This window comes from Plenodomus lingam (genome assembly GCF_022343315.1).
Source record: "Plenodomus lingam strain CAN1 chromosome Unknown contig_21, whole genome shotgun sequence".
Lineage (NCBI taxonomy): Eukaryota > Fungi > Ascomycota > Dothideomycetes > Pleosporales > Leptosphaeriaceae > Plenodomus > Plenodomus lingam.
Genome location: NW_027093938.1, coordinates 1,470,357 through 1,484,065, shown reverse-complemented (window position 1 = coordinate 1,484,065; position 13,709 = coordinate 1,470,357). Strand labels below are relative to the sequence as shown.

The window sequence follows — 13,709 nt, the reverse complement described above, 5'->3', positions numbered from 1 at the left end:
TCCGCACTGCTGGTCCACTCCCCCGTCTATCGCGATTCTGTTCTTTCCTCAGTCTCTTGTTCAAGCACGTGCGTAGGCCGCATTCACCTCGCTCTCACCACATTTTCAGGACTTGGCGGGAGCTAGCAACGTGCAGACAAACGGCCTTGCAGTTTACTTCTTGGTCTCAGTCACCTGGCCTTTCTCGACTCTTTTTTTCAACCAACACAAAACAGCGCGCTTCGACTTTTGCTTTCTCCACCTGCACAGAGCAGTGCAATATCATCACTCTCTCACACATCCTTTCAACAGCCACTACATTCTCACCACCATGTGCAAGCACTACCGCCACAACGCGAAAGCTCGCCATGAGCGTGAGCTGTCGGCTGCCAAGTCCAAGCTGTAAGTCGACGCCCTGATCGAAGCGTTGTCTGTGATCGTTACTCATAGCTTTGGTAGTGGTCGGACAGCACCAGTCACCCGTGTGGCTGTCGGCAAGACGGCGGCTGGCAAGAAGTTTCGGTTCCTGCTGCGACATCCCCGTAAGGGCAAGAGCAAGAGTGAGAGCAAAGTCCTCAAACAAGCTCAGCAAGCTGCTGAGATGTCGGAGGACGTTGAAATGTCCGACGACACGGACATGGACGATCTCGCCCGCGCATTTGCGAAGATGGCACTCGGCCAAAATGGTATCGAGGGGCCGGAAAGCAACGACGTGGAGATGGAGATGTTCTCCACTCCCTCCTCCAAAACCATGTTCCTCGCCCCCTCCCATCCCATCATCCTCCATCACACAAACGACTTCTTCCGGAAAGCCGCACCAGAATGGAAGCGCAAAGTCGATCCCCTGGAGCGGGGCACGAGGAACGAGCGGGACGCAAAGCGATTCCGGGGCCCGGAGGCACCCAAGCCAAAGGGCCCGTACAGGGTATTCTATGGCAACATAGCCATACTGAAGATGCCCAACGGGAGTAGCCGGACTCTCCGATGGGATACCAACAGGCAGTCTCGCCTGAGACGTTGAGCAGTTTTCTGGGTGGTGGACCGGGAGGTGGGCTGGGGGATTGCGTGCAGAGAGACGTTGAGGCGGTTGGGGGATGGGATTGAGACGCTCGGTTTGAGACCTTGACTCGCCCCTCGGGGTTTGAGTCTTGGAACTCGCTGGGCGTCTCTCCCTTTTCCACTTCCCCCTCCATGTGGTTTTGGAGCTTTGATTTCTTGCGACTGTTTTGGGATGGGGTCTTTGTACGGTGTTTTGGGCGCAATTTGCTGTCGCGAAGATATGATACCCCCACTATGTAGAATAATTGAAGTCATGATCATTACTTATTATCCACCAGACTATGTCAGATTCACAGTACACAGTCAACTGTAATGAATAGTCAAATTGCTCGCGATCCTCTCCACCACCAGCGTATACTGCAACGCGTCAAGATTGCACAAGACGACACGATATCCTACGCTTGAGTCCTGTGGTTGTCCTCGCTCGTGGTGACCAAGCAACTCTTTCCAGTTGGCGCGATCATGCCAGTCGGATGGACTGATATCTGATCGCAATTGCGTTGCCGTTTTCGTTGCTGCCTCACTAGGACTTATCATGACTGCCATGAGAAGAGATGGCACAACAAGTCGCTAGCGCCGTCCCACTCATCCCGGCTCCCATCGACATTTACTTCCTCTCTCCGTATTGTCACTCTGTAGTCATCAATTGGCAGCTTTGGTTATCACCGATATATCATCACTAATCAACATCAAGAATGGAAGTCGGCCAGTATCCTGCGGCTCCACCACCTGGATCCTCAGGCTTAGCCGCTCACCCACCAGCATCAACTTCTTCAGCAGCTGCTCCAGCCATAAGAGCTCCAATTCCATCTTCGCTGAGTTCAGTGCCAACAGTCGTGGATGCGGATGTCGAATCCAACGCGACCACTATGCCACCCCGCCGAGGTGCTGCTTTTATTCCAGGTTTCCGCTCCAGACCTCCCATTCGCACCTTCATCCGTGAGAACTGGCTCGACATCCTCACGCCAATATTGTGTGCCCTGGCATCTCTGCTCATCTACCTTCTTGTCCCGCCGATCCTCCCCCGCTACTTTCCTCTCTACCCGGGCATCGAGACGAGTGCTTGGGGCCGGCGGTATGGTCAGCCTCTGAGACGGGAGTACATCACCACATTGACAAGTGCTCTCGTAAGCTATCTGATTCCGGCGGCGATCATGGGAGCGATTGCGCTTTGGAGTACGCGGGACTTTCGTGATGGAAATGCTGCGGTACATTATCAGACCTTCTGCTACAGCCGCAGCCCCCTTTACCGCAACACTTCAGAATCCCTACTAATAACTGCCAGCTCATTGGACTAGGCTACGCTCTCGCGACCGCCGCACTCTTCACCTCTATAATCAAAGTCTTTATCGGCGGCCTACGTCCCCACTTCCTCAACGTCTGCCGTCCGTCTATACCTGGTGAACTGACGTTCTACCAAGCCAGCCGGCTGTGCGGGGACTCGCGTGCAATGAGAGAAGCTCAGATGAGCTTTCCCTCTGGACACGCGGTTGCTGCTTTCGCTGGCTTTGGCTTCCTTGCTTTGTACATCAACGCCAAGTTCAAGGTGTTTGGTCACGGACGCAGAAGTGGTCTGCGTGACAATGCTGCGGCGGCGGACACAATTCTAGATAGAAACATTACTCCGACAGCACCAGGTACTGGACCTGGTGCTCCTGCGGCCGTTAAAGAGAAACGTAGTACGGCCGCCGCCGCCGCCGCCGCCGCCGCGATTCCAGATACCAGCATTTCAGACTCAACAGTATCCAAGACCGGCCGGATACAGCACTGGAAACTCATCCTCTTCTCTTTGCCTTGGTTGATAGCCACAGTACTAGCTCTCAGCAAGGTCAGGGATGGATAGCATCATCCCATTGATGTCATTGTGGGGGCGCTGATCGGAACGGCTTTCGCGCACATGGCGTATCGCATGGTGTATAGGAGTGTGTACGATGAGAGAAGCAATCACATCCCTCAGGAATCCCACGAAGGCGCTTTCAAGAGGTGAGTAGGAGAGGGAAGTGGAAGAATTCTGCTTTAGTTGGGAGTGAAGTCAAATTGGGCGTGTTTTTTAGTAGAGGTTTTCGTATTTCTTTTTCCTGCTGGTTGGTTCAGTGTAGATTAGTGCAGATGGTGGAGGTTGTCGCTTCGGAAGTTGGACTCATTTTCCTAGTCTCGGATCATGTGACTTGGTGCCTATGAAAGCATGATCAAATAATTGGAATGGTAGTATCCTCACACAGCCTTCTTTGATATGATCTCAATATGTATGAGAGGAGTGAGAGCGACGAGAACAAGTAACTCCAAGCTCAATGCTACAAGAGAATCATACACTTGCCAAAACAACAACGCCCGTCTCCATTTCATTTGCTTTGCTCTCCTCATCCCCTGTGCGACACCCTCGATCCTTAAAACCCCCCGAGCCCTTCCACCACCGCTGGGCCCCGTCTCCCCCAATGGCCGCCCGCCCTCTCTCTCGTCTCCTCTTCACGACCAGCGTGTCCCAATAGATCCTCTGCCTTGACCACTTTGCCCAGACCAATCGAAAGCTGCATATCCTCGTCCTCATCGTCGAGTCGGTGATAACTCCAATCGTAGTGTACATCTGCGATACAATGGGGCTCACTGGGTGCACCAATCCGGCACTTGACCTCGCGGAGTTCGACGGCGATGACGGATTGAGGTTGCGGTTTTTCGTCACAGTTGGGGGTCGCAGGGGGAGTTGGCATGTTTAGATTAGATGCGGAGTCGACTCTTCGGACGGCCATGCGGTGCTGTGACTCAGTCGATGGATTCTGTAGTGCTTGCACACCCGTGACCAAGTAAACTGGCTTGTTCTGGTAGGCCATTTTGCGGAGGAAAGATCTTGTCGTGCTGTCTTGCCGGAGTTTGTTGAAGACATCGATTGGCTTGAGCATGTGGTACTGTAATCCGGGGTATTCGCTCGCGTCATCGTGGACTGTTTGCGTCGTTGGGATCTCTTGTGATGGCTGTAGAGAGGCCGAGTCCGTGCTAAGAGGGTCGCTGATGAGTTGGCCAAGCTTGATGGTCGCGGCGGGGAGCGCAGCCGGAAGGTCAAGGAATCGAGACATGATGGAGATGTTGAGCAGGAGAATTGCGATCAGAATGAGACTGCGGGCAAATTCGAACCTTGAGTTTAATGTTTCACGGCAATGTGTTGGTATGTATGTCTGCTAATGTCGCTCACTTCACTGTGACCTGCCCCGTGGCACGCCAGGCATTATATACTCATCTCGGCCAGATCAGCTCATCCCCAAGTGGGCTCCGCATTGCTCCTTTTGTTTCCTGAGACCTTTGCCTTGATATGACTACAGATTGTCGTAAGTCGGCTGGGTCTGATGTGACAGACTTTGGTTGTCTTGAGGCGTGTGATTGGCTGTTCAGCCACATGATGGCTCGATGGACGAGAATATTGCGCTGTATTCGTCATACCGAGCCCGGCTTGACCCGCAAAACGACTCCGCTCAATTGGTGGAAGCCAGGGAATGATGCTGGAGGGGGCAGTTTGATGGGGAATTCGATGCACGGTCGGATGGACATCGGCTGACATGTCGATGTTGGGTCTCACAGCCGAGGATAGCCATCAGACGTCGGCTGCAAAGGTTCACGTTGTTCATGTCGAGGGTGTGCTATCCCATGACGGCGACATCTTTTTCCCTTTGAAACTCCGGTCTTTTCCAGGTCGATGGCCCCAGATCTCCTCAGTCACCGTTGTCACGTTTCAATCGGACACGTGATGGAGATTCTGGTCACGTGATGGGCACAATGGACACGTGACGTGTGCAATCACACAAACCTACGGGATGGCGTTGAAGTAAGCGTAACTGGCACGCGCAGTGCAATGCTTTGAACACAGCTTGTCCTTTAGCTGTGAGCAACAGGACAGGATATGGTGGATGCTTGGGCTAAAACAAGATGTCGTGTGGCGCCGGTGGCTGTAACAGACCGTAACTTGGCCAAAAGCACATTCCGCCGACGGCCACAAGAGTTTCCATCCTTGTCTGAGATCTACGACTCGCTGCGATGCGTTGCGCTTGCCGCCATGCATGGACTGTTTGCACGGGAACATGGCCTTCCTAGCCAGAATCGAGGAATCAAGCAAGGAATCAAGATGAAGCCATTACCTACACGGTAGACTCGAGGGCCATGATGAATCGCTGCGTTCGGCAGCGCGCGGAAAAGTCGCACTGCCACAGTGGGCTGGCTGGCTGGCTGGCTGAGCGTGAAGATGACATGTACTTCACACGGACACCGATACCGACAACATGCACACCGAAGCCGTTGCTGACATGGCGGATACAACGGCCAAAGAGGATGCGCGCCGCCCGAATGCCCTCGCAGACATACACGACGCCTCCATAGCTGACGGTGAGTTAACACAGTCCGAAGATGAAACAGCAGAGGAACTGCATCTGGAACTGGAGAGTGTTCAGTCAGCCATTGGTGTCAGCATCGGCGAGCAACAGACACGTCTGATCTCATCCAAGACGCCGGCTGCGGAAAAGGCCGCTGCCTTGGATGAAACACATGCTGGCCGGCTCTTTGAGGCACCCGACGCGACAGCGAGACACAGCAGCCCGTCTATACCGCCCGAGACGCACATCGCCACCACGGGAAATGCTCCACAACATGCCGCGACAAGGAGGAGCCGCTCTCACGACAAAAACAATGCCGACTCCACGCGTGACACAAAGACGCGAGAGCGCCTGCCCTCGCCGTGGCGCGCTGGCCCCAGGACATTCAGCGAGAAAGTCAGCGACCACCGAGCAGTGCTGAAGCAACATCTCCAGGGCGGGCGGCGACGCGCCTCCTCAGGCGGCTCCATGGCAGAAATGATGCGCAAGTACATGCCTAGCCTTCCGTCCTCCATCTCCAAATCCTACAAAGACCTACACTTTTCTATGCCCAGCTTCTCCACACAGTCGCTTGAGCCTGAGCAAGGCCGGCCAGCATCCAGCGCGGCGCAGCCACGGAGACGCGATACCTTTGCAAACGGATCGTCATTGAGCAGTATTCCCCAGCATGATGGGGGCAGCCGCGATTCTCTCTCACACCGCAACCGTGGAACCAGCGGTGGCGTGAGCCCCCAGCAACCCATGACTGCACCTCTCCCGCAGCGCGAGCTGAGCGATGATAGCACCACCCCGACCGTGGTCATCGCCCCATCTGACGACCCCCGCGTACGCCCGCCTATGCTCCGTCGATCGAATTCTGAAGGCTCGTTGATGGTATACCGGACGAGATCGCTGGCCTCGTCCTTGGGTGACGACAGTCGTTTTGAGAGTGTCAATGCGCAGGTGAATAGTCGGATGAAGGCAATCAAAGACAGCTGGCACGATTCAAACTTCAAGTTGCCGAGCCCATCGTTTCCCAACTTCAACTTTGGGTCTAGAGAAGACTTGTTCAAGGTTCGCAACGGCAGTGTGACTCCAAGATCAAAACATTCCGAAGACTGCGCTACACATCGCTCACGGCTTCTCTCCAGCCTTCCAGCATCGTCGGCGCCCAGTCGGGCCAACTCAGCTAGAAGGAGGCTGCCTCCCCTGAACGCTGGCGTCCCCGAGGCGGAAACCCATCCCTTCTTTGCCAAAGCGCTACAGGAATTGGAAGGGGATGTCGTCATCCTCGGTGGCTATCGAGGTTCAATACTGCGGTCCGCAGAACCCCCCAATCGTCAACTATGGGTTCCCCTCAAAGTCGGCTTGAATCTGCGAAAAGTGGATCTGGAAGTGCCCTTGGACCCCGAGGCTGATGAGCGGATGGAGAAGACAATTTATCCTAGCGGCATGCTCACCCATATTGGACCGGTAGATATATCGAGACGTCTGATCAAACGCCTAAAGGCATGCGACAATGCGAAAAGTAACAAACTCAGGGTCCACAACTATGGCTACGACTGGCGGCTGTCGCCCCATTTCCTTAGCCGTCGCATGATCAAGTTTCTTGAGTCACTTCCTTGCAATCAGCCAGGTGTACCTCCCGAGAAGCGCGGTGCTTGGGTGATAGCACACTCACTAGGTGGTATGATTACACGCCATGCCATCAACCAGCGGCCAGATCTGGTAGCCGGTGTTTTGTACGCTGGAGTGCCGCAGCATTGCATTAACATCTTGGGTCCTTTCCATAAAGGAGACGATGTCATGCTGTCTTCTCGTGTGCTCACTGCACAGGTGAATTTCAGCATCCGAACTTCCTTCGCGCTTCTTCCTCTTGACGGCAAATGCTTCTTCAATAAACAGACCAAGGAGGAATACCCAGTCGACTTCTTCGACGTCAACACATGGAAGGAACACCGCCTGTCACCCTGCATCGCCGCTCCTCTGCCGCGCCCTAATCAACACAAGGAAAGTTTCAGCGTCAGCGGCCTTATGAATGCCATGTCGCAAGCTCTCCCCATCAAACCCCGCAAAGGCAGCTTCAGCCTCGCCAAGAGCTTCTCCATGAACAGCAATGTCTCGGCAGGCCCGTCTCCCACCAACAGCACACATTCTGTCGCCGACACCGCCCGCAACGCCATTGGCAAAGTCAGTGAATCCTCTGCGGGCATGGAGCCCCATTTATCCCAAGGCCAAACCCAAACAGAAACATCCACGGAACAAAATCCCGCAACTCATGTGACGATACCCTACGACAAAGCCGTCGAGTATCTTACGCGCGTACTCTCTGAGACCAAGAGGTTCAAAGAAGAACTCGAACATAGACCTGAGCATACGGCATCGAACGCCTATCCACCCATTGCACTCATCTATGGCAAGTCCATACCGACTGTGTATGGGGCCAAAGTTGAGTCGAAAGAGGTGATCAAGCGTGCAGACGTCTACGACGAACTTGCGTTTGCAAGCGGCGACGGCGTTGTGCTTGCACGGGCTTCGATGGTGCCGGAGGGCTATAGTGTGGTGAGGGGTGGAGTGGTGGCTAGTGAACGTGGCCACATTACGCTTTTGGGTGATCTTGAAGCCGTAGGGCGATGTTTGTGCGGTATCATCAAAGCGCGGAAAGCTGGTGTTGGGTTGGGGAATGTGACGAAGAAGGAGAGTGAAGGAAGCCAGGTTGCACAGGGGCGGCAGCTGGGATTGGGGCTGGATGCCGATCTGAATGGTGGGAGGTGTGCGGTAGTGGTGTAGAGGATCAGTATCACGTGTGACCTATAGTAGACGAATGGACGAATTGGAGACTGCATTGGTCGGCCTTGTATCATTTGTCCTACCAGTCCGACACACTGGACCACTGACAAAGGCCAAGATTCCTACTTGTTCGAAGCGTGCATTGGTTTGGTTGTCCTTTTGAAGAATACGCCAGGAAATTTACCACATGACTTGTTGCATGAGCAGATGCAAAGTAGAGTAATAACGGCACAGCATCGACTAGAGTATTCTGTCCCAACTCGCTATGACGTAATCGAGCTGAACATTCCCCCCCAAAGAGCCACCCTCTTCTTCAAACATCCAATTACCTACCTCCCCCGATATCTCTCATGATTACAGCCCCTCCTCTCCTGCGCCAACCCGTCGCTCACTCGCACAAGCACAAGGCAAGAACAAACACTGCCGATCCCGCAGGGTGGGGGCGGAAACAAAAATAAGTTCAGCGCCCGGGGTTGGGGTGGGGTGTAGGTAAGCTCAATATCGCACTGCTTTGCGTGGGAGCCACTGGTTCGTCTGGTGCTGGTAACAAGGCAGAGGTGCCAAGACGGGGGGCGGGTATCGCGCGAGGCAAGTGGGATTAGGACGGGTTTGGTGGTCGCGAATTAGCAGGGAAGAAGGGAAGTTTGCCAAGGAGGCTGACTTTGGAGGTCCTCATATCTGTATTTTGGTGTCAGCGTCTGGTCTGACTTTAATATGTGCAGCTGAGGGTGGATGGGGTCTTGGGTGGGTGGTTGAGCATCTTGCTGGCTTGGTTGTGCATGTGGTAGGCAGGGTTGAGAGGGGGCCAGAAGGATGGGAATGGGAGAGTTTAAATGGAGTGCTGCTGGAGGGGTTTTTTGGGGGGCGTGCATGGAAGATTGCTTGATCTTTCTGTCGCTGTGTTCACACTTGGATGAGTTCTCTGAGATATATTTGTTTCAGCCCGCAGCCTGCCTACGTAACTGATAACAGAGACGACGTCTTCTTCGACCTCGAGATCTCCACCCAGCCCCCTTTCAAGGGCTGCCAGACAGACAGAAACCTTTTGTGCTCTTTCTAAAACGCCTTGCAGTATACCCCTTCGACGTTGTATGCAGCAAGCACACACAATGGCGGACTCACAGAGTGAGACGCTCTTCAGCCAGTCCGAGAAATCCTCGCAGCGATCATCATCGCGCTCGTACAAGTCGCTACCATCACTGAGGCTTTACAAGAGACAAATTCTGTTGACATCCTTACTGGTCGTGCTTCCCATGACTGTCTTCACCATTGTCATACTGGCACTTGTATTCAGCACAACGGTCAGGAATCTGTCCTGTCACCACGAGGCTATATGTCCGGCCCCGCCTCTAATCAACATCACCAGCTCTTCCTATTACTATGTCGACTACCCTGCAACACGCCTGGTGTTCATCTCGTCCTGGTCCTCGACAATCAGCTTTGCGCTTGTTAGCGCCATCATGGTCATGTTTGCGTATCGGGGTGCCGCACAACTGATGGCGGCTTCGTCGTCGGCGAATCCTGATAACAATCTCCCTAGCCCCTATCAGATGAGCTTGCTGATGAGAATTCTGAATGTCGATTACCTGTCGCTCTGGACTTATGCCCGTGATGGTATGAGACACAAAACGCGCCGCAAGCAGACGCCAGGCTCTCTCGAACGAGCAAAGATACTCAGCTCGGCGGCAATTGTCCTCGTCTTGTCTCTAATCACGAGGTAAGTACGCACGTCATTTCGCACTGCTTTTGTCCTTTGTTAGCTCAAGATGAGAGACTGACATCAACTGCCAGTGTCCTCATACAAGCTGCCGATAGTTACCTGCACATATCAACCGTCTCCGTTGAGATGACGCAGATATTTCCAGATCCTCCCAATGCATTGCAGAACAGTCGAAGGATGGGCGAGTGGTGCCTCGACAGCAGACCTACGTTTGGCACACCGGAGAATATCAATTTCTGGGGATGCTCCTCTTACGTCGATCCGGAGGTACAGTTCTTCGTCAAGCGCAATCTCTCTACATTTTGGCAGTGGAAGAGTATACCAGCAAAGGACTACCTGCTAAATTATACAGACGAGAACAAGTCTCAGTATGCCATCCTCGGACCACTCAAGACTCCTTCAAACATCGATTACACAGCGTCCAGTTTTGCCGTGTCGGCGTCATGTCAGCCTGTTCCTGCGTTGGCCTGCGATATCGCTGTGGACGTGCCAATGTCATTGACGCGCCAAGGCATCTCCTTCCATTGCCTAAAAAGTCGGGGTTCACCAATAGACTTCCAGGGTAACATTTCACACTCGGTCGCTGCAACGAATGCGATCAATTTCCACAAGTACATGATGGAGAATGAGGCTTTCATGTCAGATGAAATTAACATGAAAACCAACACTCTCGAAGAAATAGCACCGACTGTAACTGATGAGGAGGCAAAGGCCATGTGGTCGAATCCTTGGCAATGGGTCGGCCAGCTCGACGTCATTGGACGCGTGAGAGACTTTCCCGATTTGCCAAATAAGACGACGTGGAGGACTGACTGGTGGGACAAGATGGTGCTACATTGTAACTCGACCGGTAAGCCTTCATGTGCGCACGACAGACGTCTGTGTCCTGCACGACCCCTGGCTAACTTGACGTGTTTCAGTGTACGATGTAAACTACACCCTTGTGGGTGGGGTTGTCACAGGTATGAACAAAACGGTCAGCAATTCGACCGTCGCTGGCAATGCGATATTTCCGTCGCTGTACACGAGCGGGTATTACAACGACGTCTTGAAAGCAATACCGCCTCTTACCTTTTCCGCCACCACATGGGACGAGTTTAAAACGATTTACGAGATCGAAAGTAGTCGTTTGGTCGTAATGGCTTTGGCACCCAATACAGTGGCGGAGACGAGTCCGCTGTCACAGCGCCGAAGCAATCGTATCATTAGCCAAATTTCTGCTGCAGCCTTGTGGTCGCTGGTATTGGCAAATATGGCGTTTGCCCTGTTAGCAACTGGTGTCGCAATCATGGCATGGCGAGCAAGTTCAGACGAGGTCTATCAAGTCCAGGCTCGATTTGGGATTCCCGGACTAGCTGCGGCGCTCTTCGATCAGGAGGCCAGTAAGCAGTGCATCTCCTCCGCGAGAGAGCTGTTTCGAGAGAACACTCACGGGCCAGCCCCGGAGGTCGCTGTGGGAGTACGAAGAACGCAAACCGAGGGGATGACCTGGACGCTGCGGACTGTAGGGTCTCAAGAGTTCCAAGACGTTGAAAGGCCGTGCTCAAACATGGGGGATGTTGCAGTTCAAGATGCCAAGGGAATCGATGAGCGGGGCAACATGAAGACTACTACTCATGAGCCATTGCTGTCACAGCTTCCCTCTGGCTCATCGACCGTCATCTGCAACGATGATCGAGGACTGGGGACCGACTTTGAACGTTTGGATGTTGATATCGGTCCTGCTAACCTCTGGTTTGAAGATAGGCAAGGTTCCTTTGGCGGGGAGAGATGACGATCCAGCGCATTGCAGTTAGACTCGCTAGATGACGGCCGAAAGAGTAACGAAGCCAACGGTACTACGCAGTCCATGCTGCACGTTGACCTTTGGATTCTCGCTCTTCATGACTCCAGACCAGAAGAGGTTCTTGGCTGTCACGATGGCTTGAAACCGCGACATTTGCCTGGGCCGGTCTTTCATCATGCGCCACCTGTTCCTTTCGATGGGGGGGATTGGTTCCTGTGGAGTTTGCGTTGAGCGGAGAGCGTGGGGCAAGCATCGGCTGTCACGGGGGAAGTGCTAATTGTCCTCGCCACAATAGACTAATCGTCCTCGCCCTTCCTAATAGGGAAGCGCCAAGGGGTAATCGCCCAAGTACTCCGTCTCGGCGTTGAATGTAATTTTCTATGATACAAGGAGATACAATACCTACCCAATTCGCTTTGCGGCTGTCGCCAGCGGTGAAGTCGCGGCTTTCGCCAGCAAACCTAGGGTGGGAGTGAAGGATATACCACGTGATTATATTAACCTAACTGCTGATATCAAGGTTAAGCTATTAGTGGCTGCGATGGGCGAGGTAAGGGTTGTGGTAGAGGTAAGGGTTGCGGTAGGGGAAGTGCTAATTGTCCTCGCCACAATAGACTAATCGTCCTCGCCCTTACCACTTAGCGCCGGGTACCCCGGCCGCCTAGCAAATTAGTAGCAAGCCAAGGTAGTACTAACTATATTGTGCTTTTAAAATGTATTAGATAGAAAATATCTAGTAAGGAAAAATTCTAGGTATACGGTAAAGTAGACTAGCAGTAAAAAATAAGTAGTAGTAAGGCTATTTAACCTAATATATAAATATTATATAGTAATAGGATCCTACTAAAACACGCCTAAATATCTAATTTCTTATTGCTTAAATATGTCGCCCCTAACCTAACTAATATTACCTACTACTATAGAGTTAGCAGGCTCTATTAAGCCTATAGAGCTACTATTACCCGCTACCTTAGAGGACTTACTAAAGTCCTTTACTAAGAATTCTAATATTAAGGAGCCTAATCTATCTTACTAATATAAGCAGGAAGATAAGGAGTTTAATTTAGAAGTCCTATTAGATACTAAGCCTAAATCTAAGTTAGAATCTAAGCTAGATATTCTAGTTAAAGCTATAGTTATTTAGCCTAGCCCTTAATAAGGCCCTTGCCTACACTGCAAGTAATACTAGCCTCGCTAGATTAAGTATAGAGTACTGCGTAGTAAGGTTAGTAAAGGAGTCTATAATCTTACTAACCTCTAGAAGCTATTAAATTATAAGCGTAACTATCTCCTACTACTAGAAGCTATATATAATAGCTTTAATAAGGCTATCTAAGCTATAAATAAGTAGGCAAAGTCCTATAAGGTAGCCTATAATAAGTAGTAGTAGTAGAAGAAGGGGTGTTATTAGCTTCTTATAGTGTGTAATTAGTAAGGAGGCAAGCCTAAAGTAGGCGTAGTAAGGGTTTAGGTAAGGGTAGGCACTAGTACTACGTAGTGTAACTATAAAATAAAGTTTTAGATTATAGTAGATAACTATTAGGATCTTAGTAGTTAGTAGTAAGTTAAATAGGTAGAGGATAAGCTAAGTATTACCTATAATTACCTACTAGTTTCTAACCTATACATAATAGCGTAGTACTAATAGGCAACGCGTTTAGCTAAAATAGGTGCTAAACTCTAGAGCGTGTTTAAGATAGCGCGCAGTTCTAAACAAGCGCTTCTATTAATATAGGAAAGGTATCCTAACGCGTATTTTTTATATAAAGATATTTAGAATAAGTATTACAAGTTCTAGGTAACTAGAATAAGTAGCTAGATGCAGGTAGAGGCGTTAGTAGAGAAGATAGATAAGGGAAACTATTAGTATTAGTAAGTAGTATTTTAATATTTCTTATAGTGTTACAATCTATAAAAAATATTTCCCCCTAAGCTAGGCTTCTTTAGGGATATACTAGTCTTACTAAGGTTAGACTGCGTCTGTGCTTTAGAATTTCTACTACTAATTTAGAATACTAAAACTTTTAGTTATAGTATTAAC

The 13,709-nt window shown here is 51.4% G+C and overlaps 6 protein-coding genes across 6 annotated transcripts; 5 read left to right on the top strand and 1 right to left on the bottom strand.

The window, feature by feature from the left end:
• Positions 1–310: 310 nt before the first annotated feature.
• IAQ61_005370 (uncharacterized protein) lies at positions 311–1,000 on the top strand (the record flags this gene model as incomplete). Its single annotated transcript, XM_066096772.1, has 2 exons — positions 311–381; positions 439–1,000. The coding sequence occupies 2 exons, from the start codon at positions 311–313 to the stop codon at positions 998–1,000; spliced, it is 633 nt and encodes a 210-aa protein (XP_065953467.1).
• Positions 1,001–1,732: 732 nt separating this feature from the next.
• Positions 1,733–3,025, top strand: IAQ61_005369 (uncharacterized protein; the record flags this gene model as incomplete). Its single annotated transcript, XM_003837559.2, is given in 3 exon segments — positions 1,733–2,246; positions 2,324–2,866; positions 2,882–3,025. The coding sequence occupies 3 exon segments, from the start codon at positions 1,734–1,736 to the stop codon at positions 3,023–3,025; spliced, it is 1,200 nt and encodes a 399-aa protein (XP_003837607.2). The 5' UTR covers position 1,733.
• A 400-nt stretch (positions 3,026–3,425) lies between these two features.
• IAQ61_005368 (uncharacterized protein) lies at positions 3,426–4,109 on the bottom strand (the record flags this gene model as incomplete). Its single annotated transcript, XM_003837560.1, has 1 exon — positions 3,426–4,109. The coding sequence occupies one exon, from the start codon at positions 4,107–4,109 to the stop codon at positions 3,426–3,428; it is 684 nt and encodes a 227-aa protein (XP_003837608.1).
• A 477-nt stretch (positions 4,110–4,586) lies between these two features.
• On the top strand, positions 4,587–4,775 carry IAQ61_005367 (uncharacterized protein; the record flags this gene model as incomplete). The annotated part of the gene is made up of 1 exon (XM_066096771.1): positions 4,587–4,775. The coding sequence occupies one exon, from the start codon at positions 4,587–4,589 to the stop codon at positions 4,773–4,775; it is 189 nt and encodes a 62-aa protein (XP_065953466.1).
• Positions 4,776–5,303: 528 nt separating this feature from the next.
• IAQ61_005366 (uncharacterized protein) lies at positions 5,304–8,162 on the top strand (the record flags this gene model as incomplete). Its single annotated transcript, XM_003837561.2, has 1 exon — positions 5,304–8,162. The coding sequence occupies one exon, from the start codon at positions 5,304–5,306 to the stop codon at positions 8,160–8,162; it is 2,859 nt and encodes a 952-aa protein (XP_003837609.2).
• A 181-nt stretch (positions 8,163–8,343) lies between these two features.
• Positions 8,344–12,283, top strand: IAQ61_005365 (uncharacterized protein). Its single transcript, XM_066096770.1, has 3 exons — positions 8,344–9,879; positions 9,954–10,732; positions 10,803–12,283. Exons 1-3 carry the CDS (start codon positions 9,254–9,256, stop codon positions 11,654–11,656), a joined length of 2,259 nt encoding a protein of 752 aa, XP_065953465.1. The 5' UTR covers positions 8,344–9,253; the 3' UTR covers positions 11,657–12,283.
• The last annotated feature ends 1,426 nt before the right edge of the window (positions 12,284–13,709 follow it).